Source organism: Bos indicus x Bos taurus, chromosome 16, assembly GCF_003369695.1.
Source record: "Bos indicus x Bos taurus breed Angus x Brahman F1 hybrid chromosome 16, Bos_hybrid_MaternalHap_v2.0, whole genome shotgun sequence".
NCBI lineage: Eukaryota > Metazoa > Chordata > Mammalia > Artiodactyla > Bovidae > Bos > Bos indicus x Bos taurus.
The window spans coordinates 72,701,197-72,728,756 of NC_040091.1; the positions used below are offsets into that span (position 1 = coordinate 72,701,197).

Below are 27,560 nucleotides of genomic sequence, written 5' to 3' on the forward strand. Positions count from 1 at the left end.
AGCGTGCGGGGTCTGAGTCCCCACACGGGACCGGACCCGGGCCACGCCAGTGAACGCACCGAGCCCTAACCACTGGATGGGTTCCCTAAAACTGGTTTTAAAAGTGCAACTTCTCAGTATAACAGACAAGTGACTACGGCAATGACGAAGACAAGTGGTGAAGATGAATTCATAGCATCAAGAGTGTCACAAAATTATTTCTTGAAATAGAGGAGAAATTGTTATTTTATAGAATATGATTTTTAGGTACGTATTTTAACAAAAACACTTATTATTATGAGTTAAAGAAAGATCAGTAGATGAATATACTCTTCTAGGTTGAATTAAAATAGAATATGTAAGGTTTAAAAAAGTTTGGCTGGGGAAAAATAACAGTTTTGCAAAACCTGTGCGATCCAAAAGATGACATTCAACAGCAAGAAGGATTCCAGTTTCTCACCACCAGTTCTCACAAGCATAGAAATGTATGCCTCAGCGTAAGAAGGTGTCAAACAGAGACAGGCAAATCTGACAGACTTTACCAAGCAGGATAAATCTGAGGTATAATCACAATAAAACAATTTACAGCTTACAAAAAGATTCACAAGTTGAGGATTCCTTCTATCGACTTCTCAGAGCCCCCACGAGCTCCTCCTGTTCTCTCAAAGACAGGCTGTACCAAAATCTGGTCTATGCTGAACTTTTCAGGGATACATGACCTGAAAAGGAAGAAGTGTCTGGGAAGACACTGCCTGGTGCCCCTTCCTGCTAGCAGCCCTTCTCTGTAGAAGCGATCAGAGTCGGGTCCAAGCAGTGCAGAGCATCAAGCATCACGTGTCATGCCAACACTGTTTGCTGTCCGGCCAGTTCTCATCTTTCTCCGGTAATGAAGAGATGGACGTTCTTCTTGGACTGCAGCATCTGGGCCGCCCGCTCCACCCCGACCACAGCAGCCAAGCGCTGGGCGTCGTACTTGGAGTAGAGGACGGTGCAGGTCCAGGCGGCTTCCTCACCCCTGCTGGTGGCTCGCAGCATGTTACAGACTTCACTGTAGAAGTGCGGGTATGTTGGCAGCTCATAGAAAATCAGGTTCCTGATGCCTTTTATTGTGTATCTGCCAGAAGGAGAAAGAGAGGCTATGTCTATGGGAGAAATTTATGGAGAAGCCACCTCGGGATTTTACAGGGACACAGTCACTCATACCATTTCGTGCTCAAGGAGGAAGAACAATAACAGACAGACCAAGGGCTACTCTAATTTGAGCTGGAAGGGCTCATTTTTTGTGACAACATGTTTGAATTCCTAATGTTTGGTTTAAGATAATGATAAAATGAATTTGCCTTTCCTGAGCCTGCTCTGAGGAGAATGAGGTAGGCTGGGGAAGAATAGAAGACAAGGGTTAAAAATCAGTCATCCAAAATTTAAAAAGTAGACAACTTCCAATTTAACACTATCCTTATAATCAGGGAAAACAATGTTCTGTAACGGAGATGAGGTCAGATCCAGTACATAAAATAAACTGCAAATGTTCTCCCATTAAGTCTTTCTTATCACTCTGACAACATGTTAACTCCATGGCAGATGTTCCAAGTTCATCCATTTATAACACTGTGCCCAAGGACCCATCAGGCATTCTGGGAAGGCAGTTAGTTTCAGGAGCTTCCTCACTCTTTCCCTGCCCCACAGGGCTGCACCGTGGTGGTGGGAAGGCACACCCTAGGGACTCGCCCGTGGTTAGGTCGAAGTCAAGCATTCCCTAACAAAAGATTCCACAGGCTGACAAGGTTCTGATTCCGACACATCTGATGTTAGACTTCCTCAGGAATTTTATTTTATTCGTGGAGGATAAGTTTTCCTGGTCTTTTTATCCCATGGCTCAGCCTTATCTCTCTGGAGACCCTCCTCTTCCAGAATATAACTGCAGTCCATTACTTGGTTCATTTTTCCACATCCCCTTTCTATAAAGGAATTCTAGTGCTAACGAGTGAAGTTGACAAGACACAGTTCTGCCTCAGCAGTTATCAAAACAAAAACACACAAACCCGGAGTTTCGCTTCTGCTTAGTATGTAGAAAATTCAAGAGAATACTGCTTCCATGCTAACAAGAAAAAGACCATCTACAACAACATTCCTCCTCTTGAGCCTAGACAGCTGATGTCGTGAAGTAAGCAGGTGAACTGATTCAGCGGCGCCCTGGTGTGTGTTTAACTCGTTCTCAGTGGGGGAGGGAAGGTGCTGTTGGAAGCACTTGCCAATTTCTGTGGTGTAAACCCTTCATTTCAAGCGACCAATGTCATGCTCCTGGACTTGGAAACAGGGAGAGATGTGTGACCAGATCTCAAGAGCAGGTATGAGCCAGCTTCAGCCCATCACTGACTGAATTCCAGAGCAACAAGCTCATCTGAAGAAAGAAAGGGCACTTCACCTTAGGCAGAGCGCAGTGGGAAAGGGGGTGGCTGCCATAGAAGTGGGAAGGAAGAAACAGCCACACCTTCAACACGTTCTCAAAGGGCAATCATGGGTTTGCATGAGAGTTCAGGATCCCTGGGATTTCCGGACGCACCTTTACTTCATTTTTACGAGGTCCTTTCCACAGGCCTCCACTGGGAGCCCTGAAGACAAGGCAGAAGACCTGAGAGACCCTGCGGGCGGCGCAGACAGGAAAACTCACTCTTTCCCCAGACCCATACTGTGTCTGAAGCTAAAGCCTGAAGCCAGTGAACAGGACAAAGGTCAACTGCTGGGGTGGGGTCAGATGAAGCAAAAATCCACTACCCTAAGGGAGCGGGGTTTCCCTCGTGGCTCAGCTGGTAAAGAATCTGCCCGCAATGCGGGAGACCTGGGTTCAATCCCTGGGTTGGGAAGATCCCCTAAAGAAGGGAAAGGCTATCCACTTCAGTATTCTCGCCTGAAGAATTCTATGGACTGTACAGTCCAAGGGGTTGCAAAGAGTTGGACACGACTGAGAGACTTTCACTTTCAAGGCAGGGGCATTAACTCCTTCACCCCGTCCTTCCCCACAAGACTCACACCCAGTAAAAAGCAAGAGCAGTCTGTCCCTAAGCAAACGGCATGAAGCCTACGGAGCCCAAGAGCCTGCACTGATGTAAGCAGAGGTTCTCTGCCAGTGGGGAGAAGCAGGAAACTCTTTCCAAGACCCTCACAGAACAAGGCAGAGAGAGGTCTGCCGCTATGCAGGGTGGTGTAGGAACCCTGAGAAAGCCCAGGGTGGAGAGAACCTGCCTGCACCTGAGCTGGACGGGTCAGAGGGCCCCTGCCCCACTTCAAGCCTGTGTGGATGAGTGATGTGGATGTGTGGAGTGGGGGAACCGGCAGCAGTGCAGGGAGAGGCTCTCCCTGGGCACAGGGGTGCACGGCTGGGGGAAAGCTGAGAGGGGAGCCAGGTCCTGAGACAAGACCCTCCAGCAGGGCCCCGCGCCGGGCCACTGTCTGCTGGAGGAACTGCAGTCTGTGGTACCTGGACAGTAACCATGGGAACAACCGAATCCTCACTAGGCTCCCAACCCCCACTCTAGTGGCCTAATGCAAGAGGTGTGTCCAGGCCAACCACCCACTCAGGAACTCCACTCAACTACATTAAAACCATGAGGTATCATTTTGACTATCAAATTACTGGCAACAGGTAGGGTTTTACAGAGAGAGGTTAATGGAGTATAAGTTATTGTATGTATTTTGGGGGGGAAAGGGAGAAGATGGGAGTTGCAATGTACAGCAAACATTAAATTGTGTACAGTTTTTGAACAAACAAGTTTTCCTTTCCATATTTATCCCAAGGAAAACACCTAGGCAACCAGGCCATCAACTACACAGATGGATGCTCATGGCATTATTGTACATAATAGCAGAAAACAACATGCCTGTTAAAAGGAAACTGGGTTAATTATATACCCATTCAAAGGACATAACACTAAGTTACCATTAAAACGGATACTATGTACACCTCAGAGATTACTTACAATTAAAAAGAAAAGGTATCTTTACAAGGCAGAGACCTAGCAGAACTACCTTGACCAGGGGATTACATTTAGCATCACCCAAAATGGGATAGACTGACACCCTGTGCCTTCATGTAGAATTCTTACCAAAATAATGTTTAAATCTGTGATTCCCAAACTTGGACGCCTGTTGAATCACCTATTTGTTTTTAAAAAATATCTATTATATAATTGGTCCCCATCTCCAACACTATGATTTAATTGATACTGGGGTATGACATGGGCATTCAGATTTTTTAAAAGCTCTACTAGGGGATTCCAATGTGTGGTAAAGTTTGGGAACACTGATCTAAATAATAAGGAAACAGGCAAATCCAGACTGTGGGACATTCTACGGGAAACCGGACTGGACTTTTCAAAAAAAAAAGTCAGTATCATGACAAAGAACAAAAGGAAGAGAATTATTCCAGATGAGGGTTTCTTAACCACAGTATTACTGACATTTTAAGCCAGATAATTCTTTGTTGTAGGGGCCATCCTGTGAACTGAAGGGTGAGTAGCAGCACTCAGGCCTTGACCTGTATGAACCACTAGAATAACCTTCCAGCTGTAACTACCAAAAATGTCTCCAGATATTTCCAAATGTCCCTTAGGGAGCGAAACTATTCCCAGCTTGAAAACTGCTAAAATAAGAAGCATGTTAACCAAATGCAATGTATGATACTCAACTAAATCCTAAATCCTGGACTGCTGGTGGGGGACAGCTGTGACAGTCACTGGAAAGCAACTAGGAAAATCTGAACGTAGACTACATTTTAGATGATGTTATTGCAATCATGTCAAGTGGAATGTCAATAAATGACAGAATTTTGTTTCTAGCCACTTTACATGCTGAAAGATCTAGAAGTTAAGTGTCATGAAGCCGCCTATAATTTACTGTCAAATGGTTCAGGAAGAAAAAAATAAGATGTGGGAGGAGAGAGAGGAGAGACAGAATGTTAGTGCATGTGAACAGGGCAAAATGCTAATAGCCGGCCAAGTCTACGTGGAAGGAGTTAGAGATGTTCACTGGGATGGCTTTACAATGTCTTTTGAAATGAAATCTTCCCAAATAAAAAGTTGGTGGTGGGGAGGATGTGACAGAACCACATATAGACTTAAAAAGACTTAAAAATCCATATCCATAACACACAAGTATACATGCCAAAATGCTAACTTGTTTTTCTTCAATGAGCACATAAAACACTTAAGATAAAAGAAAAAAAAATCCCTATGTGTATATGGGGATCTCAATTTTGGTATTTTTTAAAAATTGCCTGTGTCTGTGTGCATGTACACAAGTTTTTTGACATTAAAAAGTCAGGGAAGAAATATACCAAAATGAGTATTTGTATCAGTGGGATTATAGGTGATTCCATTTTTTTAACCTAGATTTTCCAGGTTCGCTAACAATAACACTCTTACAATGAAAGTATTTTTAAAACAAAATAAAACAAAATCGACTCCAATAGGTGTTATACTTAAGAACTAAGAAAATCTCTTAGTGCCAATTTGTCTACAATGCAGGAGATGCAGGTTCAATTCCTGGGTGGGGAAGATCCCCTGGAGAAGGAAATGGCTACCCACTCTAGTATTCTTTCCTGGAAAATCCCATGGACAAAGGAGCCTGGCAGACCACAGTCCATGGGGCCTCAAAGTCGGACACGACTCAGCAACTAAACAGTACAACAAAGAGAGGCTAGGCATCTTCTGGAAATAAGAGAACGTGAGCAGGGCCTCTTCAGAGGGGCTGCTGCTGCTGCTAAGTTGCTTCAGTCGTGTCCAACTCTGTGCGACCCCATAGATGGCAACCCACCAGGCTCTGCCATCCCTGGGATTCTCCAGGCAAGAACGCTGGAGTGGGCTGCCATTTCCTTCTCCGATGCATGAAAGTGAAAAGTGAAAGTGAAGTCACTCAGTCGTGTCCAACTCTTCGCGACCCCATGGACTGCAGCCTACCAGGCTCCTCCGTCCATGGGATTTTCCAGGCAAGAGTACTGGAGTGGGGTGCCATCACCTTCAGAGGGGCAGTCAGTACCAATTCCTGTAACCTTCTGCACCCCTTCCCCTGCCCTCCTCCTCTCCTGTACATGTTTTGTGTCTTCAATGACCCCAACAAATATGGTCTAACACTCTGACAGGACCTAAAATTAAGGACATTCCAGGTATCTATGCTACCTGCCAACTGTCAATGATAAATGAGGCACCCACAACTGACTTGAAAGGCTGGTTCTCCGTAGTCTATAAAGACTCGATCTGCTACTTCTACAGCTGGGGTTCTCACTGGGGCAAGGAGAACCCGGAAACACCCTAGGCGGCCTTTCCCAACTCTAGAAATCCCACCTCCAGAGCTTCTGAGTGTCAATCCTTCATGCTGTGCTTTCCCACTGATAATGCTCAGAGAAGGAGCTGTGAACTGTCCTCACCTCAGGAGTATCATGACCAAAGGCCAATCCAGCCCTAAGATTCTACTGGTTTCATCTCCCCAAAGAAAACAAATCTTCAGGTTGAAAATTTTTCATTAGCTCACAAATGAACTGCAGTATTTCTAACACTGTCTACTTCCTCAGAGAATACAGACACAGAATTTTAGAGTTGGTTACTAAAGTTGAAAACACATGTACTTTTCCCCACGGTCAAACTAAAAAAATCAAATCACAAAGACACTGCAGATCAAAATACCTATCATCACCTTCATGACCTCTCAAGCAAAAAACTCTACAGCAGGGAACCTTGAGACAACTGGCAGTTGCAAATTACTCAGATTCACATTTAAAACCCAATAACCGGATAAGGGTGTAAAGCAAGCGGCACGTGTCAGGTCTGTCTTTACCGTGACTTTGGGAACAAAACCGTCTGGTCAGTAAATGAACGGTGTAAGACGGGAGACTGTGCCACCTACCTAAGAGAAGGGGCTCCTCTTAACACCACGCCCTCTCCTTGAAGATCTGCTCTTTGAGAGAGGTCCTCATCCCAGCTTAATTCACAGTTGTGAGAGACCATCAAGTTGGGAAGTTTTCCAATTCATCCACTTCATTCAAAGGACTTGCTCTGATGTGTCAAGCTTTTGGAAAACTAAGGGCTCTTAAGACCTGCTGAATGCAAATTCCCTCCAAAATACCACTTTCCAATGCTAATGAAAACAACAACTCCCTGGAAGGAAGCAAATAATGATGCCGGGAAGCAGGCATCTGTTAAAACTCTTGGGCCAAACAGCCAAGAATGAAGCCCCATCAACACAGATGCAGTCATGCCTCGCCTCTCCGCTGGCAGATAACCGTTGTCAGCAGAATGCCAGAGGTCATGCCTTGCCAGCCTGTTTCACCCGGCAGGCTGCTGGGTCTTCCTGGTGAGGAGAGGGTTTCTGGGGAACACCATCCAATACCAACATAAACTAAAAAGCAATGCAATGCCAAGGTGCACCAACTAATAAGCTCCAAAGCCTAGAAGATTTCTGGGTTAGCTGTTAGAGATTCTCTGAGGAAATGTGTCCCTCAGTAGTCTATGACTGAAAATTAATAAGACAGTAAAGTCAGAACTTAAACTCACTGAACATTACTGTGAATCAGGAAAGAAAAGGTTATAGGATGCAATTTCCATCTCTCTCTAGCTAAGGGCTTAAAGGAGGCTTTTACACTTGGCAGTAGAGAGAATTAGCAAAACAAGAAAATCGCCGAGCTCTGGGTGCACGAAGGGCTGCAGCTATCCCAAACAGTAACAGAAGGATCAATATTACTAACACTCTAATTAAAAAAAAGGTCAACCCAACATTTTTGTCAAAGTCACATGGTGGGGAAGCTAAAGCAAATGCTGAAGCTCTTAAAGATTCACCTTTAAGGCCCTCGCCTTTTGCTCTTCATAAACATCAAGTGTGCACACCATCTCGGGACACATGAGAACTTCCTGAACACTGACACTGCACTCAGCGTCCATCTCCACACAGTCCCCAATATTTCATCTGTGCTTCTACGACAGGCTCCATCCACCCTTTGCTGTACTCACTTAAGTTGTCCCTGTCAAGAGCTGCTCAACTCTGTCACATCTTCCTTGAGGGGCATACCCTCAAGAAAGCTACTTAGGAAGTACCCTAAGTATGGATCCACTCCACATCTATATATAACATGCTGCAGTCACTCATTCATTTCTACAACCTTTTCCAGCAACACCCATTTTGCAAGAAAACCAAACAACCCATCAAGAAAAGCCTGTCCAGCCCCTAGAACTCTGGCGTCTCTCCAGGAGGTGGAATAGGGAGGACCACAGCACTGCAAAGCCCCCCGTACACTCAGAAGCAGGCCCTCCAGAGAGGATGCTCGAAGCCCAGCCCTACTTCTCACCTTTTGTAGAAATGGAAGCGCTCGGTGAGCAGCAGGAACTGCTTCTCCCCTTGAAGGAAGAAGTGTCTGGCCCTGGAGACCCCAGACTTCTGGGTGTACTCGCAGATGTGAGCAAAGTTTAGTTCCTCCTTCTTGAAGTAATTTCGGAGACGCACAAAGTCAAAGTAGGAGGGGACATAGATCAGCGTGTGGGACATGACTGCATCCCGATACTGAGGCAAAATCTTGTTCACGAAAAAGTTGAACCTGATTTGGAAAGGCAAAGGGCAGAGTCAGTGGTCTGGAAGTGAGCCCGTAGGGTCACTGCTAACCGCATGGCCCTGGGCAAGTCGCAGTCTCCCTCCACCTCCGCTAAGAGGCCAATCCGGCCTACTGCACTGCAAAGAGATTAAACTTGTTCAACACGTTAGAAAGTAAGCGCTAATACTACGCATCATAAAGTATGGATGTGACACTGGTACATCCCAGAGAATTATTCTAGGAAGTATATAACCATATCGCTCATTCATTCAGTTGTCAGTCAGTCAACAAACAATTACTGAACACCTACCATATACTAAGCACCATTCTGCTACCAAGGGTCCCCTGACTAAACACAGTGAGCAAACAGGAGAAAATAACATAGAGAATTAGAAAAGGAGTTCTTGCCCTGAAGGGCTTACAATTAAGTTGCTGACATGCAGCATTAAGCAATTAATGTAATTTTAAAATGCCACCGTCTAGGGGAAAGACCCGATTCACCAACTCTGCCACTAACTAGATATCAGAACTAGGATGAGGCATCACCTCTCTGGGCTTCAGTGTCCTCCTCTGTCAATGCCATGATGGAAGGGAATCACCTCATTTCATCTGGCAAACAGTCATCGATAAAGCCAACATGGAGTCCAATTCTAAGTTTGAACGGCCAGATAAAAGCCGTGTGACTCCCAGGGTCCAGTGGGAAGGGTGGAGGATGTGGGTACCTGGCATCAATCACAGAAGCGAGGCTTTCCACTTGCATCCTCTGGAAGACGTGCGGGAGCTGCACCAGGACCCGACTGATGGAGCCTGTCATCGGGACGCTCCTCACGGCCACCTGCCAGGAGTCAGGGAGAGCATCAGGAGGTGAGCCATCCCTGCTGCTGCCCAAATGTAATCCTCCCCTTCTGCCTTGTGACCCAAACAACACCCGACACTTCCCGAAGGTTCAGAGAAAGGGGAGACCCCACCTGGCCTTGCACGTTGACGCAGTACTTGTTGAACACGGAGTTGATCTGGGCATCCTGCAGGGCCCCGAACAGCAGGGTCTGGCGATAGTACTTGGACCAATTGTTGAGGCTCCACATCCGCACTCGAGAAAAGTCCACCCCATGTGAATCCAAGGGCAGCAGGTTCATGTGGTTCATCAAATGCTGCGAGCAGGAATACTACTCCATTAGTGCTTACTGAGCACTTCCCTGGAGGGCATTGCTAAGCGCTGCATAAGCCTTTTGTCTTAACCCTGAGAAACGCACACTATCATCTCCCAAGTTACAGCAAGAAAACTACGGCTCAGGCGGGAGAGTGACTTGTCCATAGTCAGGTAAACATTCCCAACACGAAAATAAAGCTCAAACTGGCTACCTCCTGGATCTTTCAAAAAGGACTGAGATAGTATCTATACAGTGTATTTCTGAAATGCCACCCTGGTTACTTTATAAGCAACCTGGCTCCAGACTTGGACAAGAAGGAAAATGACACAGAAAACAGAACTGCTGTCCTTCCATGACCTGGTTCTCAAAAAAGCTAGGAGATTCCCGGAGTGACTACATGTCAACAAATTAAATATGACTCAACCATTAGCTTCCCTCGTAACTCAGTCGGTAAAGAACCTGCCTGCAATGCAGAAGACCTGGGTTCAGTTCCTGGGTCGGGAAGATCCCCTGGAGAAGGAAATGGCAACCCACCCACTCCAGTATTTTTGTCTGGAGAATCCCATGGACAGAGAAGCCTGGTGGGCTAAAGTCCATGGGATCTCAAGAACTGGACACAACTTAGCAACTAAACCACCACCACAACTATCAACATGCCTTTTCTATGTTAATCATATTTTTTACCTTGTATACTGAAGGGTAACAAATACTATAAATTGATTCCTTACTTTATAAGTACTCCCCTTTATTTGCTGCAAACTTACTCTAAGTCCTGGAGTTGTAGAAAAGGTAAGTTCTCACTTGCCTTATACTGTCAAAATGAACCTATGGTTCCATGATGGGGACTGTTCCAAAGCACAATCCTAAACTCAAAGACACTGCAGAGTATGTGGAGAGGGAGAAAAAAATCACAGCACTAATTATGGTAGGAGGACAAAAACACCTCACATTTATCAGTAAAACATCACACATTAAGAAATCATGAGCAATCTTTTCCCAAACTCTACCAAACACTGAACAAAAGCAAATGAACATAAACTGCAGGAGGAATTATTTTAGATAAAGACATCCTTGGTGAGGAGGGATTTCAACCAACCAACCACATTAAAGCAGCCTATTAGTAGAAGCCATCTTTATAAGGGGAAGAACTCTTATCTGGTGATTTGAAAAGATCGACAAGAATTTTTTATCTTTCTGGATACTGACCAACCTGCAGCTAGCAGGGGGGACACTTCTCATTTGCAAACTGGAAAATGTGGAACATTTCCATTTCCAAACTAACTGAGTTTTAATCTGGACTTGACTAATCCTTTCAGACTCAACCCACTGAGCTTCTTGTCTCTAAATGTGAATGACCAACATTACCAGGACATGCTCCCAGTTCTGCATCAAGTAAATGTCAGCTTGATCAATGATGAGCAGTTCGATAGAAGACAGAAAGTCAAAATCTCTCTTCTTCTCTCCTTCTCCACCAATGATGGTCCTCAAGCCCAGAGGGGAGGCGATGAGGATGTCCGAGGAGTAGAAGGGGGCGTAAAGTCGGATGCTCCTCTGCAGAATCGCCACCCCTACACAGGAAACAGCCAAGGACACGTCAGTTCTTTAATCACCACAAGCCACCAGCTTCCACCTTCTCAAAGTGCCGCCCGCCCTTGCACCTTCCACAGCTCCCCCTTAGCATATAACTGGACTCAAATTGCTTTCATTATTAAAATCATCACCCCTCTTTGCTTTGATGGTCCCTTCTAGCCCCCACTCTCTCTTCCTTTTCTTCATTGGCAGATCTTCTCAGAAAATCATCTCTACTTTAAAATCTCCTCTTCACTCCTCAACACACTGCAGTCTGCCTCTGATTCTCAGGACGCCACTGACATGACTCTTGCTAAGGTCACCAAAAGCTCTGGGTTACCAACTCAATGGCTCTTTGTTGTTTCTTGTCATTAATGCATAAGCACGTTCTCCTTGAAATGTTTTTTTCCTTACTGGTGGTTTCCATGACTTCAACACTTACTTTTTTTATCACTGACCCGGTCCTTATCTATCTTTCCAGATTCAGACAGCTCTTCTACAAATCCCTGGCTTCACCTGCAAGTTCTCTTTCACTCTGCATAAAGCTCTGGATAAATATATTCACTAATGATGGTTTTAACCCTACTGTCACAAAATTTTATATTTCCTGCCCACATCTCATTCCAGTTTGTAAAGAGACCAAAGCGTACGTGAAGGAGACTGACTTGCCTAACTGAAAGCATGTACCAGAGGGGCAGAAGACTGCTGGGGACTCTCTCCGGGGGTGGAATGCTGATGGAAACCACTTTTACAAATGCCCTCTACCCTGATGACACGGGTGGGCACCATTTCTGCACGCTCAGTCTAAGCTGCCCACAGTGGCGGGGGAGCGCCCCCCAGCCCACCGCCTGCACTGCTTGCGGGCCGCGCTGGCAGACACCGACAGCGAGCAGCCCCGCTGACCCCCTCCCACGCCACCTGCAGGGCACCACCAGAGCCAACGATCTCGTGCAGCCCACACAGGGGACACCCCTTGAGCGCCAGGCTCAGGCAGATGGCGGGCAGACTGCGTTTCTGGACTCCATGGGAGTGAAACAAGCAGAGAGTTCGTGGGACAACCGAGAATTAGGAAAAGGTTAAACAATACAGTTCATCTCCCACACAGAGCCACTCCTTCAAGACAGGGAGCCATAACTGCTTTGCATAATACACAGAAACAAACAGCCAAGCAAAATGAGGAAGCAGGGGAACGTGTTTCAGCTGAAGGAACCAGATAGAACCCAGAAAAAAACTGAATGAGACCGATGTCAGTAGTTTATTTGATAAAGAATTCAAAGTCATGGTCATCAAAATGCTCACCAAACTTGGGAGATTATGAATAAACAAACATATTGAGAAACTCAATAAAGAGGAAATATTAAGAAAGTTCTAAAAGAACACACAGAGCTGAAGAATACAACTGAGCTGAAAAATATACTAGAGGGAACCCACAGACTAGACGATACGAAAGAGCGTCAGCGACCTGAAAGACAGGGTAGTGGAAATCACCCCGAGAGAATGGCAAAGGGAAATAAAAGTTTTCTTTAAATGAGGACAATTTAAGGGGCAGCATCAAGGGGACTATCATCAGTGTTAACGAGGCCCAGAAGGAGAAGAGAGAGAGAGTCACTAACATCTGCATTATAGGGGCCCCAGGAGAGGGAGGAGGAGAGAGAAAGGGGCAGAAAACTTATGTGAAGAAACAATGGCTGAAAATTTCCCTAACCCAGTGAAGGAAACAGACATTCAGGTCCAGGAAGCACAAAGACATGGCATTTTATGGAGAAAACCCCAAAGACTCCACCAAAAAACTGTTAGAACAAATGAATTTAGTAAAGCTGCAAGATACAAAATTAACATACAGAAATCTGGTGCATTTCTACACATTCATAATGAACTATCAGAAAGAGAAATTAAGAAAACAATGCCATTTACAACTGTATCAAAAAGAATAAAATACCTAAGAATAAATCTAGCCAAAAAGGTAGAAGACTTGTAGTTGGAAATTATAAGGTCTTAAAAGAAACTGAAGACGACACAAACCAATGCAAAAATATACCATGCTCATAGACTGGAAACATTAGTACTGTTAAAATGTCCATAGTACCCAAGAAGACTACAGATTCAATGCGATTCCTATCAAAATACCCATGACATATTTGACAGCACTAGATAATCATAAAGTATGTTTAGAGCTACAAAACACCTTGAATATCCAAAGTGATCATAAGAAAGAAGAACAAAGCTGGAGGTATCCCGCTCCCTGATTTGAAACCACACTACAAGTCTATAGTATTCAAACTGTATGGTGCTAGCACAAACAGAACAGAAATAGAGAGCCCAGAAAGAAACCCATGTTTGTATAGCTAATTAATCTATGAAAAGCAGGCAAGAACATACAATGTGGAAGACAGTCTCATGAACAAATGGTGGTGGGAAAACTGGAGAGCTGCATGCAAAAGAGTGAAACTGGACCACAAGCTTACACCAAGTACAAAAATCGACTCAAAATGGATTAAAGACTTGAACATAAGACCTGAAAAACCACAAAACCCCTAGAAGAAAACATAGGCAGCAACGTTCTTGACATCAGTCTTGGTGATATTTTTTTTGGATCTGTTCCACAGGCAAGGGCAATGAAAGCAAAATTAAATGGGGCTACTTCCAGCTAAAAAGATGCTGCATAGCGATGTTAAATGGGGCTACTTCCAGCTAAAAAGATTCTGCATAGCGATGAATACCAACAGCAAAACAAAAAGGTGATCTACTCAACAGGAGAAGATACTTGCATATGTGGTAAGGGCTTGATATCCAAAACATATAAAGAATGCATGTGACTTATTATCAGAAAAACAAACAATAAAACTGGGCTGCGGATCTGAACAGACATTTTCTCAAAGTCATAGGGATGACCAACAGGCATATGTAGAGATGCTCAACATCACTAATGATCAGGGAAATGGAAACCAAAAACCACAAGGAAAAAAATCAACACTGCAATGAGGTACTATCTCACTCCAGTTAGAATGGCCATCATTAAAAAGCCTACAAACAACAAGTGCTGGAGAGGTGTGGAGAAAAGGGAACCCTCTTACACTGTTGCTGGGAATGTAAGCTGGTACAGCCACTACAAAAACAGAATGGAGGTTCCTCAGAAAACTCAAAACAGAATTACCATATGATCCAGTAATCTTACTCCGGGGGATATATCTGGCCAAAACTATAATTCAAAAAGACACATATACCCTATATTCATAGCAGCGCTATTCACAATAGCCAAGACGTGGGAACAAGCTAAATAGCCATCAACAGAAGAATGAATAAAGATGCGGGGTGTGTGTGTGTGTGTGTAACAGAATACTACTCAGCCATAAAAAGAGCACAATAATGCAGGGGGTGTGTGTGTGTGTATATATATATAAATAAATATACATAATGGAATACTAGTGTGTGAGTGTGTGTGTGTGTGTGTGTGTGTGTGAGATGCAATACTACTCAGTCATGAAAAGAGCAAACTAATGCCATCTGCAGCAACATGAATACAACCAGAGCTTACCATACTAAGTGCAGGATGAGGAAAGTTAGAAAGAGAAAGGCAAATACCAGACGACCTCACTTACATGCGCAAACTAAAAGAAGGCACCAATGAACCTGTCTACAAAACGGAGAGAGACTCACAGGCACAGAGAACAGACTTGCGGCTGCCGAGGCGGAGGGACAGGGAAGGCCTGGAGGTTTGCAGTTAGTTGATGCAAACCATTACACTTAGAATGGATGAACAACAAGGTCCTCATGCATAGCCCAAGGAACTATATCCAATCCCATAATGGAAGAGAATATTAAGAAGAATGTAAATATACCTGAGTCACTTTTGCTGTACACAGAAATCAGCACAACATTGTAGATCAACCACACTTCAATTTTTTCAAAAAACAAATAATGGATCAGGTGGCTAATAAGTGCGATGATCAAAATGAAATAATATAACAGACTATGACACTGGAGTTATAGAATTCTTATAGCCATCATGTAAGTTGGTATTATCCTCATTTTACATTTGAATAAATCAAAGCACAGAGGAAAAGAGAAACACAATGAAGTATCACCTCACACCTGTCAGAATAGGTTTTATCAAAAAGACAAGAAATAACAAGTGCTGGCAAGGATGTGGAGAAAAGGGAACCCTTGTGCATGGTTAATGAGAACGTAAATTGGTGCAGCCGCTATGGAAAGCAGAACAGAGGTTCCTCAAAAATTAAAAATAGGACCATCACCAAAAAGGAAAAAAAAGAACCACAACACAACTGAGCAATTCCACTTCTGGGTACTGATGCAAAGAAAACAAAAACACTAATTCAAAAAGATATATGCACTCCTCTGTTCACTGCAATATTTATAATAGCCAAGATATGGAAGCAACCTAAGCGTCCATAGGTAGGTGAATAGATAAAGCTGTGGTATACAGATATACACACACACACATATAATGGAATATTACTCAGCCATAAATGAGTGAAATCTTGCCATCTGTGACAACAAGGACGGACCTTGAAGGTATCACCATAAGTGAAATAAGTCAGATAAAGACAAGTATCAATACCATATGGCATCTCTTAGATGTGGATCTAAGAAACAAAACAAAAAAACTAGACTGATAGATACAGAGAACAGACCAGTGGTTGCCAGAAAATGGGGGCGGGGGGTTGGAGGGTGGGCAACATGCATGGGGGGTGATCAAGAGGTACAAAACATTCAGTTATTAAGTGAACCGGCCACCAACATATCCAACATATGAAAAGGATCCAATGTATGCCAAAAGAGAATATAGTCAATAATATTGTATGGCAACAAATGGTAACTATACTTACTGTTGTGATCAGTTTGTAAGGTATATAGACACTGAATCACCATGTTGTACATCTGAAACTAGCATGTCAGTTATACATCAATTTAAAAAAGAGTGACTTATCAGCTGCTTGCTGGCCACCTGCACATGTTTAAAACTACACATCAACTCTCACCCCCTGCACCTCACACCAGCCGTGCTAAAGCCTCTGAGTCCGAGGTCATGCTGTTTATTCATCCTGATGTCTCTGCAGTTTCCTGTCTGAAACTTTTTCCTCCACTCAGATCTCCCTACTTCATTACTGGCTAAATCCTATTTGGATTTCAACTTAGTACAGACAGTACATCCATCAGTAGATCTTCCCAAACAGTCCTGTGTCCACTCTGAGTAGGGATATTTGCTTTAAATACTTAAAACGGCCACTGCATCCTCTAACCATAACACATCTTTTATCTCATACTGTCCGATTTGCCTTTAGGCTGGACTTCCTTAACAGTAACTTTTAATCCTTCTAATCCTATATCCCCAGCGACTTTACAGTGCTTAACATAGTAGATGCTAAATAATGAGCATATGTGACAATAAGTAGTCTTCAAGAACTTTTGCAATGTACAACCAACCAAATACATGGGAGCTGAATGCAACAGGCACACACGTGAAAAGCTGGGTGGAAGTCAGTAAGTCCGGAGTAGAGACAGCTCCCTATGGAGGCCGGAAGGAAGTCCACTATGCACAAGCCCTTCAGTTAATGCATCCTCCCCAGACTGACGCACTCTGCCCCTTCACCTCCAACTCCCTTAGGACCGCTGCAGCACTGACGATGAGCTACCAGCTATGGGTGAGCCGAGACATCTATTATACATGTACATATGCTTTCCACATATGCCTTTGGAGACGCTCCATTTCATTAGCCAAGCGTCCATCCAATTAGCCAAGGCAAGGCTCTCCCCTGGCAGAAGAGATGTCTCAAACACACCTGGTTCAGCCAGGAGTCTACCAGTGACCCTCTGACAGAATGTCTAATTCCAGGCTTCTAGCTCCCAGTTATGTGTGCCTCACACCCCAGGTCCCTCGGGGTTTCAGTCTGGACAAGGAGGAATTACCGATCCTGAAGTGGTCATCGATGTTTCCGACAAACACAGCTTCATAGTCCTCAGGCCTCTTCAGGTTGGGTGGTCTCTCCTCAGGATCGGAACCGTACTCTCCATTAAACCTCTTTTTGTTGCTGACAATGATTTTCTTCTTGCTGTCGCCCTCCAGGAGGCTGATGAAGAGCTGCACCACCCGCAAAGCAGCTTCCCGGAACGGCACCACGATGAGCACCTGACAAGGCAGAGACGGCGGCCTTGGAGGGGCAAGGGGAGTGCAAGCTGAGCCCGCTGGGGACCCGGAGCTGGCGAGTCCCCTGTTCCTCGGCCCCGGGCCAGGGATCACATCCGTGTCACCCCCCTTACACAGGGCCTGGCTCAGTACTGCAGGCTGAGTATCTTTCAGATGCACAGCTGTGTCCTATGGACTTCCATCTCATGGCCCCTGGGGGACATTCTTAAGCATAATGTGGAAATATCTTTCAGGATAACTCAATGCCTTTAACAGAGATATCTACCAGCAAAAGCCCATGGACATAAACAGACAAAGTTCTCTGAGGACAAGACATGTTACTCATTTCTGTCTCCTACAGAACTAGTTCAGCATTGTGATTCTTAAGAGCCAAGGAATATGCTGAATAAATGAATTAGATGTATTGGTAGAGAACAAATAACCTATCATTACTTCTCTAGTACATTTCCTGGTACACTTTTCAGAAATAATGATAAAGTATTTCTAAAGTAAGATCATATTTCAATGGGAAATAGATGATTCAGTTTTCCAAATGTTTCCAAAAATGTTTAGTATTAACTGTTAAGAAACAAAACCAGAAGATGCTTAACAAATAATTTCTAACTACCCTTGTGTACATGGGTGTTTTTCCTAACTACACTTGGCTAAGGCTTCCCTGGAGACTCAATGGTAAAGAATCCGCCTGCAATGTAGGGGTCATGGGTTCAATCCCTGACTTGGGAAGGTCCCTTGGAGGAGGAAATGGCAACCCACCACAATATTCTTGCCTGGGGAATCCCATGGAAAGAGGAGCCTGGCGGACTACAGTCCAAGTGGACACAAAAGAGTTAGACATGACTTACTGACTGAACAACTCAAGCCTTGTGTAAACCATACAATCAGTGGAAATAACCCCAGTCAGATCTGGCAGTTCACCAAATTCTAAATTGCTTCATTTGGGTGTTCTACCTCATACTCTGTTTGGCAGTTCTAAATGGAAACAGATAATCTTTTTATCCTGATGTTCAAGATTCTGAGGTGGTTTCCCAGAAGGGCAACCAGCACAGCCAGAGGGGTGCAGTGACTCAGTCTGGTACAACTCGGGGATGACTGATCACTTTTGAAGAAGGCCAAGTTACTGTACTGCTGGGACACTAAGAGTCTGGTGGTTTTCCCCAGCTATCAAACAAGAGGGCTGGACTAAGAAATCTCTTAAGAGCTGCGTCATCTTAATAGCTGAGAATCCTATTAAGCTCAATGAGAAGTATCTAAGAAGAGGAGGCTTCTTCAATACAGAGACACGGGTGAGAGGGTTGGGTGGGACGGGAGGTACAGTATCTAGCTACACGACATCATGAAAAACGTGGCAAGTCTGAAGATATTTTCTGTGTAAGCCCTCAATCCACTGGCGCTTAAGCCTATGAGCCCACATAAATGTAATCATCACTTTAAGTTGCAATAATGATACAATGGGAAAAGAGGGGTTTTGTTTTCCAAGGTTTACATATTTACGTGGCTTAGTGAAGAGAATCCTTGGTTTTAGTCCTGTCTGTGCTACTGTCTCCCTGGTTCTCTTTAGCAAGGCCCTTTATGAATCTGGGTCTGTGTCCACAGATGTAATATGTAGGGATCGAACAAAAAGTTCTTTAAGGACCTATCCAGCTCTGACAGTCACAAAGAAGAGATTTACAGTGCAGTGCTACTTACACAGAGGATCAGCGTTTATCTTTAGGGAGAATTATCACTTGAGTAGGTGCCTCCTACTCAAGTTTCAGGCAGAGCCACTGTTAGAGACAGCCCACTGAGCTGTCTGCTGCACTACTCTACCACCACCCGGCTGATACGCTCAGTCTTGGACTTGTTCTTTACTCCAAGCATTAAAGCACCTGAGAACCTTCTAAGTGCCAGGGCCTAGATGGTGGTGCCTTACAGCCTCCTTGAGGGCAAAGTTCTGGGGCCACTCACCTTGGGCCTTGTCAGCCCTTGGTCCCTGAAGTCATCATCGTCACCCACCCCAAGTTTCTGGCTTCGGCGTCTGCTGTTGTTGCCAAGCACCTGGGCATTGGCTTTGAGGACGTGATTTATCACATGCAGGCAGTACACGTGTCGGATCTCTTCCCCATTCTTCAGGGCCGTCCTTTCTGGGTAGAACAGGTCCCGGTAAGAATTCATAATTAAGAAGAGCTCTTTCTGGAGGGGCGTGAAGGGGCTACTTGATTTTTGGGGACCAGAGAGGAACTGGCTGTTGGTCTTGATCCAGGTGGATTCCAGGGGTTTTTGAAGATGAACTGACTTTAAGTCAATGTCCTTTGGGGGTTTAAAGGTTTCCAACTTCTGAAACTTGGATGAAAAGACAACCTGGCCCAGGATGGGCCACTGAGGGAGAAAAGAATCAAGAAGTTAGAAATGAATGACAGTACCTTACATTCATACAGTACTTCATAACTTACAAAGGCCTTTGATAACTTACAGGTTCTCTCACTTAATCCTCACAACAACTGTGCAAGGTAAACGCTATAATGCTCTTCTTACAGTTTAGGAAACGCTGAGATTCAGAGGTTACAGGATTCAGACAAACAGGAGAGAGCAGAGCTAAGGGTTAGAGCCCCAGGTTTATGACTTTAGAAAATTTGTGAGCTCTTCACTCAGTGGGTCACAGACTGTGCTGTGGACCACACTGTAGGAAGTCAAAATTTATTCTAGACAAAAAAAAAGGTACAGGTACCCAATGGTCAAGTAACTTTGAAAACACTATAAAACCTAATCCCTCTCAGGGAGAGTCACAGCAGAATAGATATGAAGGTTCTGCTGAGTCCTGTAACAAGGACTCTGTTCCGTTTTGTTTAACCCAGAGTTTTCCAAATTTACCTGGGCACGGAGCAAGGTTTTTTTTTTTTTTTTTTGAACAAGGTTTTTGTTTGGGGTTTTTTTTTGGGGGGGGGGGGCGGGGATGTTTGCACTCTAACGAAACTGCTATCTTAGCAGTAAAGGATGACCTCTGCGATAAAAAAGAATTAACTACTAAAGATATGCCAACAAGTAGGATGAATTTCCAGGGAACTGTGCTGAGTGAAAAAAGCCAATCTGTATCATTGTATTTCTAGAACACTTTTGAGATAACAAGATGACAGAAATGGAGAACAGATTAGCGCTTATTACCAAGGGGAAGGGAGGTGGGTACGGTCATAAAACAGCTCCAGAGAAGAGGAGGGATCTTTGCAGAGCTGGAAATGCTCTGTCTGTTGGCTGTAGTGGTGGAAATGGGAACCTACGTGTGATAAAACAGTGCAGAACTAAGTAACGCACATAAATCAACAGGAGCAAAACCAAGGAAACCTGAATAAGACAAGGAGACTGGCTCAATGGAAATTTCCTAACTGCAATACTGTACTATAGTTTTGCAGGACATTACCACTGGGGTGAACCAGGCATCGAGTACATGGGTATCTTTGCATTATTTCTTACAACCACATCTGTAAGAACTATCTCAATAAAAATTTCAACAAACACGGAGCCTGGAGGGCTACAGTCCACGGGGTCGTAGAGTCGGACGTGACTGAGCGAGTGAGCACACGCACAGGCTCTTCCAGCGTTCCTGTGTCCTGCTCCCCAAGTCATCTGCCACTGGTGTGTATCACACATTTAGGGAGATCAGTAGAACCCAAGATCACCGCTCCTCCCCATCTGTGACTGTGATGATGGAATGACGCTTACTTTTAGCTGGTGGGTAGTTTTGGGGTTTGTGGCAACAGCCTGGATTTCTTTTTCTTTCAGTTTTGTGTTCACATGTTGTACAAATGGATCTAATTCAGAAATAAAGAAGATTAGAACAGTTAGAGCAAATGACAGGGATTTTTCGGTCTTCCCTTTTAATGACATGATGTTCTTCATGATGTTAACTCGATTTTTTCCTCCACCTACTTCCCCCATCATTTATCCCAGTCCAGAGCTTAAAAGTTTCTGACACGTTCACTTCCCTAAAGCATTTCTTTAGTCACGTTATTTCCGAGCTCAAAAACCTCTGAAGAAAATTCTCAGTCTGAAAATCCACACACCTCTAACCTACTTCTCCAATGTAATTTTTGAATGACATGGCTCTCAAATTCTTCTGCCACTGTGGTTTTCCTTCCTTTAACTGAAAATTCTATCCTCTCCTTCACCTCATTTTCATATATCCAAACAGGATCAGTTGAGTGTTACCCCTGACTCATGGTAAACAACTACTTCCCAGGAGGTTCCTGTGTCAGGACAGCGCTGGCTCCACGAAAAGGCCACCTCTGGTCCCCTACAGACAGTCATCACTCTCCAGACCCCCACCATCCACCCCAACACACGTGTGAATGCCCTACCTCATCTAATTAGACCTTAAGATCCCTGCGGGCAGGTTTTGTGTCTGATTTAACTTGCACTGAAGACACCTAGACATGCTCAACACCCAACCGAGGCGAACAAAGGCTCCGACGGCACCACCTGCTCTCGGGGTCATCCTCAGCGCTCTGCTCTGGCACCAGTCTGCTCTTCCAGTCCCACCCATTTCAGAAGCAAAGTTCAACGACCTATTCAGGACCCAGGCAGTAAAACCTCAAATGCAATGCACCTAACAACAAAACCTAAGATAAGGGTGAACAATAGGAAATCAGAATTCAAGGTGCTAATATATCTGTACAGGCAAAACCACAAGAGAAACTTTATGATAAGCTTCCTTATGAAACATAAGGGTTTTTTAAGTTCAGAATGGGGTTCGTGCCCAAATTCTCCCTGCTATTTCTCCCTCTTCTCCAGAAGAGCTAACAGAACCAAATGAGGCCTAAAATTTTAACTTCAGTGGCAGACCTGGTTGAAGAATGGCACTGAGACCAAAAAAGGCAGTCAGGATACGGGACTGAGACCAAGCTGACTTGCCCATCCAGGCACACGCAGAGACACGGACCCCGAGAGATGGCAGAGACCCGCCTCAGCCTTCCACAGGCGGGTCTTGTCCAAGAGACTGCCATAGGGGCACAGGGCGGTCAAGAGGCCGAGAGAGACTGAGCAGATAAGGCAGAGCGTGCTGGCTTCCGAGGTGCTCCCTCGTAATAAGGACCAACTAGATCAGCCACCCCGGGGCTCACAAACTGTAAAACTGCTGCTTACAGGCATTGAGAAGTGACGGGTAGAGAGAAAAATGCAAAGTACTATTCTCCTTCTCTGCTCAGGGAAAAGAAATCAGGATCTTCCCCTGATCCCAGCTTCGAGAATGTCAGGTCTGGAGAATGGGTCTTCCCTGCTATCATTCTTCAACTGTTTGTTCTCCTGAACACCCTCCCACTCCCAACACGGCCTCAACCCTGAAAACCAGAAAATACCTTGGAGAAACATTTCTTCCCAGTTCCACTTCTAGCTGCTAAACTATCTGTTTTTATTGCTGCCCATTCCAGTATCAGGAGATGTAACACACGTTAGCCCCTACTTGGAGAAGGCAATGGCACCCCACTCCAGTACTCTTGCCTGGAAAATCCCATGGACGGAGGAGCCTGGTGGGCTGCAGCCCATGGGGTCGCTAAGAGTCTTACAAGACTGAGCGACTTCACTTTCACTTTTCACTTTCATACATTGGAGAAGGAAATGGCAACCCACTCCAGTGTTCTTGCCTAGAGAATCCCAGGGACGTGGGAGCCTGGTGGGCTGCCATCTATGGGGTCGCACAGAGTCGGACACGACTGAAGCAACTTAGCAGCAGCAGCCCCTACCTAGCATCAGGTGAATTCAAACAATGTACACCAGGCTCTGACCTTGTGATGCTTTCGGAGAAGAGTCACCACCACTTTCCTCTTCGAGAAAATTGGTTTCTAGGCTGAAGAGTGACTCATGTTTTGCATCTGTAAACTCCTCGGGGGACTCCTCTGATGTGCCGGGTGGCCCGTGCCCGTCTTTTCCCTCAGGGTCAGCAGGTGAGGCCACACCTGCAATTTTGGGAAACATTTTATAAAATTATTTACTGCTCTTGAATACAATTACACTTCTGTTGACAAATGAAATCTAATTCCTCAGTCTATACTGACACTTGGAGAAGGCAATGGCACCCCACTCCAGTACTCTTGCCTGGAAAATCCCATGGACGGAGGAGCCTGGTAGGCTGCAGTCCATGGGGTCGCTAAGAGTCGGACAAGACTGAGAGACTTCACTTTCACTTTTCACTTTCATGCATTGGGGAAGGAAATGGTGACCCACTCCAGTGTTCTTGCCTGGAGAATCCCAGGGATGGCGGAGCCTGGTGGGCTGCCGTCTATGGGATCACACAGAGTCGGACACAACTGAAGTGACTTAGCATAGCATACTGACACTGACACCCACTGCCATCATTTACCTTTAAGCCAACTCAGGTTCGAAGACAGAAGTTTCAAAATTACACTGGACTGTTGACCCAGTACATGTAAGGATGTTCAAAGCAGCACTAATTATAACAAATAACTGGAAAAATTATTTCATCATTTCTATTGATGGGGTACTAATTAAATTATCTCACAGTATTCACAATGGAATACTCTGTGATTAAGCTAATGTGAATCCAGAGTTACAAACATTATATTATTAACAAAGAATAGGAAGTTACAGGAATATATGAGACCATACTCACAAATATACGTATAGACTTGTATTCACTCATATATCCATAAAAAGTAGTCTGGAAGGCTATATACACGTTAAAGGTGTTCATCTCAGGGTGGTACAAATACAGGTGAACTATATTATATTACCCTCTTCAACTTTTACAGTAAATATATATTACTTTTACAATTAAAAAAAACCAACTTTTCATCTGTAAAAACCCAAAACAAGAAAGAAAGCTGAAAAAGCAACGAAATTAAACAAGAAATCCCTAAGTCTAAGACAATGATTTATTTATCCCAGTACAAATGATGAATTAAAACACTAAGACTGGTGTGTGACACCTTAAAGTATAGAAAACAATAGTCAGGCAAACAGGTATTAAGATAATAGGGTATAAAAAGCTACCCAGACATATTCAGACAATGGACTACTACTCTAGCAACAAAAAGAAGTGAATTAATAATATGAACTACACGGATGAGTCACAAAAACATGAGAAGCCAAAGAAGCCAGACACAAGAGGGTATTTATAGTATGCTCTCATTCATAAGAATTTCTAAAAAAGACAAAATTAATATATAGTGAAAGAAAGCTGGTCAGTGGTTGCCTGAGGCCAGCCTGGGAAGCTGACTGCAAAGGGACAAGAAGAAAACTTTTTGTAGGTATTGGAAACATTCTGTATCTTGATTTTGGTGGTGGTAATACAGACATATACATTTGTCAAAAGTTACTGAATCACATACTTGAAATGGGTACACTTTATTGTATGTAAATCATGCCTCAATAAAGTTGATTTTAAAGTTAACTTAAAAAGTCACCTAGATGCCTGAGTGAAGCAGAGTCCCTTTGGGTTTTCAATCCCAGCTCTTCTCTGAAGCCTTCCCTCATTTACTCTGGCAGCAAGTGACCACTCTGTATCTCTTCACCACCTGGTATCTATCTGTTCCACCTAGACCTGCTGCTTGAAATGTTTTGTATATTTCGTGTCTATCTTCCAATACACACAGTTCCTCTAAGGGAGGGGCAGTAATCTCTTTAATAAATTGAGACTGTTAACAAAAACAGAATTATGTTCCCTTTCCTGACAATCACGGGAACTTTAACTAGGATTGAAGTCTGGAAATCATGAGCAAAAATGTCACTTCTCCATGTTTATGGCCAGAGGGTCCTATGTTTTCTGTCAGACCTCAAAGCCCAGACCAAGCCCAGAAAGGTTAAGAATCTCTGCTTTGAATCCATGTGCTTTCACCCAGCTCGTATAGCACAAGGCACCATAGCCCTGGGGCAATCCGTCTGTGGTCCCAGCAAAGATCTTAGACCCACACCAGAGACACTTACTGCTCTGCATGTCAGTAGACTCTGCTGCCATATCTTCCTCCTCGCTGATGTCACTATCGCCATCTTCAAGATTCATTTCTGTCTCATCCATAACACTGTCTTCTTCCTCTTCCTCCTCCTCCTCCTCTTCCTTGGAAACATTCTTTAATGTGGCAAGTAATCGATGGTAACCAGACACTTGTTCTGGTTCACTCTCTGCTTCACTTTCAGAACTTGAAGTATCTGAACTCTCTGACTGGAAGGAAAATAGGGATTTTAAAAACAAGAAGTATACTGTTCTCATGACTACCCCATCACTATCATCAGGTCCACAGGGGAACAAGTTCAGATTTTTCTAAATTAAAATTAGCTTTTCTGTAAATATGCAATATCTATTCAACCAAACCTTGCACCAAATTTATTTAAAATAGCTAACCTAGCTATGCTTCTAAAAGCTCTTCCTCTTCTTTGAACTGCTAATCTTCTATATGGGAAGAAAGCTGACTAAAGACAGTGAGCGTTAGGTTATAAGGCAATCTCACCTGGGTCAGATATTTGGCACTTTTAAAGGAGCAAGAGAAAAAAACTACAATGCAACAACAACAACAAAAAAAATGTAGCAATTTTTCTGAGTTTGTTTTAATGAGTTAAGACCTTTGATGATTTTCCACTCTATTTTATGTTAAGTATACAAGATATTTCCTCTTAGGATTTACTAAGAGCCCTCTGGTATGCCTCCTTAACAAGTTCTAAAATGCTAATCTCTCAGGACAGTTTCAAACTCTGTACTGTATTAGTTATCACAGTGGAATTTAAACACACATCCGCATTCAGAACTAAGCAATATTATGAAAATAATAGCTTACATCTAAAATCAAAGAGCGGAAATGTATTCAAACTTTATTGTTATATATAATCTCAGAGAAGTAACAGCCCAGAATCAACTATCATAAGGAAGATATAAAGCATTACCAGTTGACAAGTCTGTGGTTTTGCTTCCTTTCTGGAAACCCTGAGAAGAAACAGGTAATGTTAAACTCTAACTACTGGTATGTAACAATTAGGAAAAAGTCTAATGATACAACTTTAAATAAGCATGGCAGACTAGCAATACATTGTAACATAAATACAGTATAACTATACATTATAAATACATTATAGCCATAGTCATGTAAAAACTCCATATGCACTTGGACAGGGATTGCAAGAAAATGCCAAATAGATGATAATCGACAAATGTAAAAGTTTAACAAGATCACAGGACAAATACCCCAGTCACACAGTAACTAGCTCTCATCCGAAAGATAGGAACGTTTGGCAAATAAAAGCCCTTGGAGTTCACACTTTTCTAGCAAGTTTCTTAATTAGGCCGTCCCTCTTAACTTTTTGATAAAGCGGCCCAAAGTGGCGGGTAAGAACTATGATCATAACTGAGAGTCTGGACACTTATAGAGAAAACCCACATCTACCCATACATCAGTTTCCTCACGGTCACGGAATAGACCGGTGATGCCGAAGGCCCCAATGTGAAGTCGCTCAGTCGCGTTCGACTCTTTGCGACCCCATGGTCTGTAGACCCCCAGGCTCCTCTGTCCAAGGGATTTTTGAGGCAGGAGTACTAGAGTGGGTTGCTATTTCCTACTCCAGGGAATCTTCCCGACCCAGGGATGGAACCCGGGTCTCCCGCATTGCCGGCGGATTCTTTACCGTCTGAGCCACCAGGGTAGCCGCAAGCAAATCTTTATAAACATAAAAAACAAAACGATCTCAGAAAAATCTCTGACCATACAAAAACCAACCCCGACACCCGCCCCACTTTAGGTGTGTAGGGTCTGGCAGAAAGCGACCGGCTCAACGAAAGGCAGGCAGACGGGAGAACACCGCGTCTCGGGCGGGACGTCGACAGGACGCCCAGCCCTGGCGGCGGGGGCGCCCTGTCACAGCCCCGGGGCGCGCGCGAGCCCAACGCCGGGACACGCGGGGTCCCTCTGGGAGAGGGGGTTGGCAGCGCGCGTCCCGCCACGCCCCTCCACACCTGTCATAGAAGGGGTGCTCCTCGCCGAAATCCCGAAGATGCTTCTTCTGCTTTTTAGTCAGGGAGCCGAGCAGCTGGCTCTGGCTCCGGCTCCCACGTTTGCCCATGGCGAGCACCGCAAGTCCGCCCACCTCCACTAGCTTCACGCCTGGAAGTAGACCTGTCGACGCATTCACGCGCGACCGCCGGCGGCGCTTTACG

General features: G+C 44.4%; 1 protein-coding gene across 2 annotated transcripts; it reads right to left on the bottom strand.

Annotated features, from left to right (window-relative positions):
• Positions 1-207: 207 nt before the first annotated feature.
• UTP25 (UTP25, small subunit processor component) lies at positions 208-27,560 on the bottom strand. Of its 2 annotated transcripts, XM_027565695.1 has the most exons (13): positions 27,360-27,537; positions 27,032-27,063; positions 26,297-26,336; positions 25,346-25,580; positions 23,188-23,358; positions 21,131-21,219; positions 19,382-19,792; positions 17,200-17,419; positions 11,068-11,270; positions 9,520-9,702; positions 9,274-9,386; positions 8,312-8,557; positions 324-1,093 (listed from the first exon to the last, which is right to left on the bottom strand). In XM_027565695.1, the coding sequence occupies exons 4-13, from the start codon at positions 25,434-25,436 to the stop codon at positions 850-852; spliced, it is 1,971 nt and encodes a 656-aa protein (XP_027421496.1). In that variant the 5' UTR covers positions 25,437-25,580; positions 26,297-26,336; positions 27,032-27,063; positions 27,360-27,537; the 3' UTR covers positions 324-849. The 2 variants fall into 2 exon arrangements, with proteins under 2 accessions (XP_027421494.1, XP_027421496.1); XM_027565693.1 differs by lacking the exon at positions 27,032-27,063 and having other exon boundaries at positions 208-1,093; positions 27,360-27,560.

Excerpts from the sequence above, each read along its gene's own strand:
- UTP25 (XM_027565693.1), bottom strand. The coding sequence starts at position 27,466 with ATGGGCAAACGTGGGAGCCGGAGCCAGAGCCAGCTGCTCGGCTCCCTG. Across the intron at positions 26,337-27,359 it reads GAGCACCCCTTCTATGACAG|GGTTTCCAGAAAGGAAGCAA; the intron begins GTGTGGAGGGGC and ends GTTTCTTCTCAG. Across the intron at positions 25,581-26,296 it reads AACCACAGACTTGTCAACTG|TCAGAGAGTTCAGATACTTC; the intron begins GTAATGCTTTAT and ends TTTTCCTTCCAG.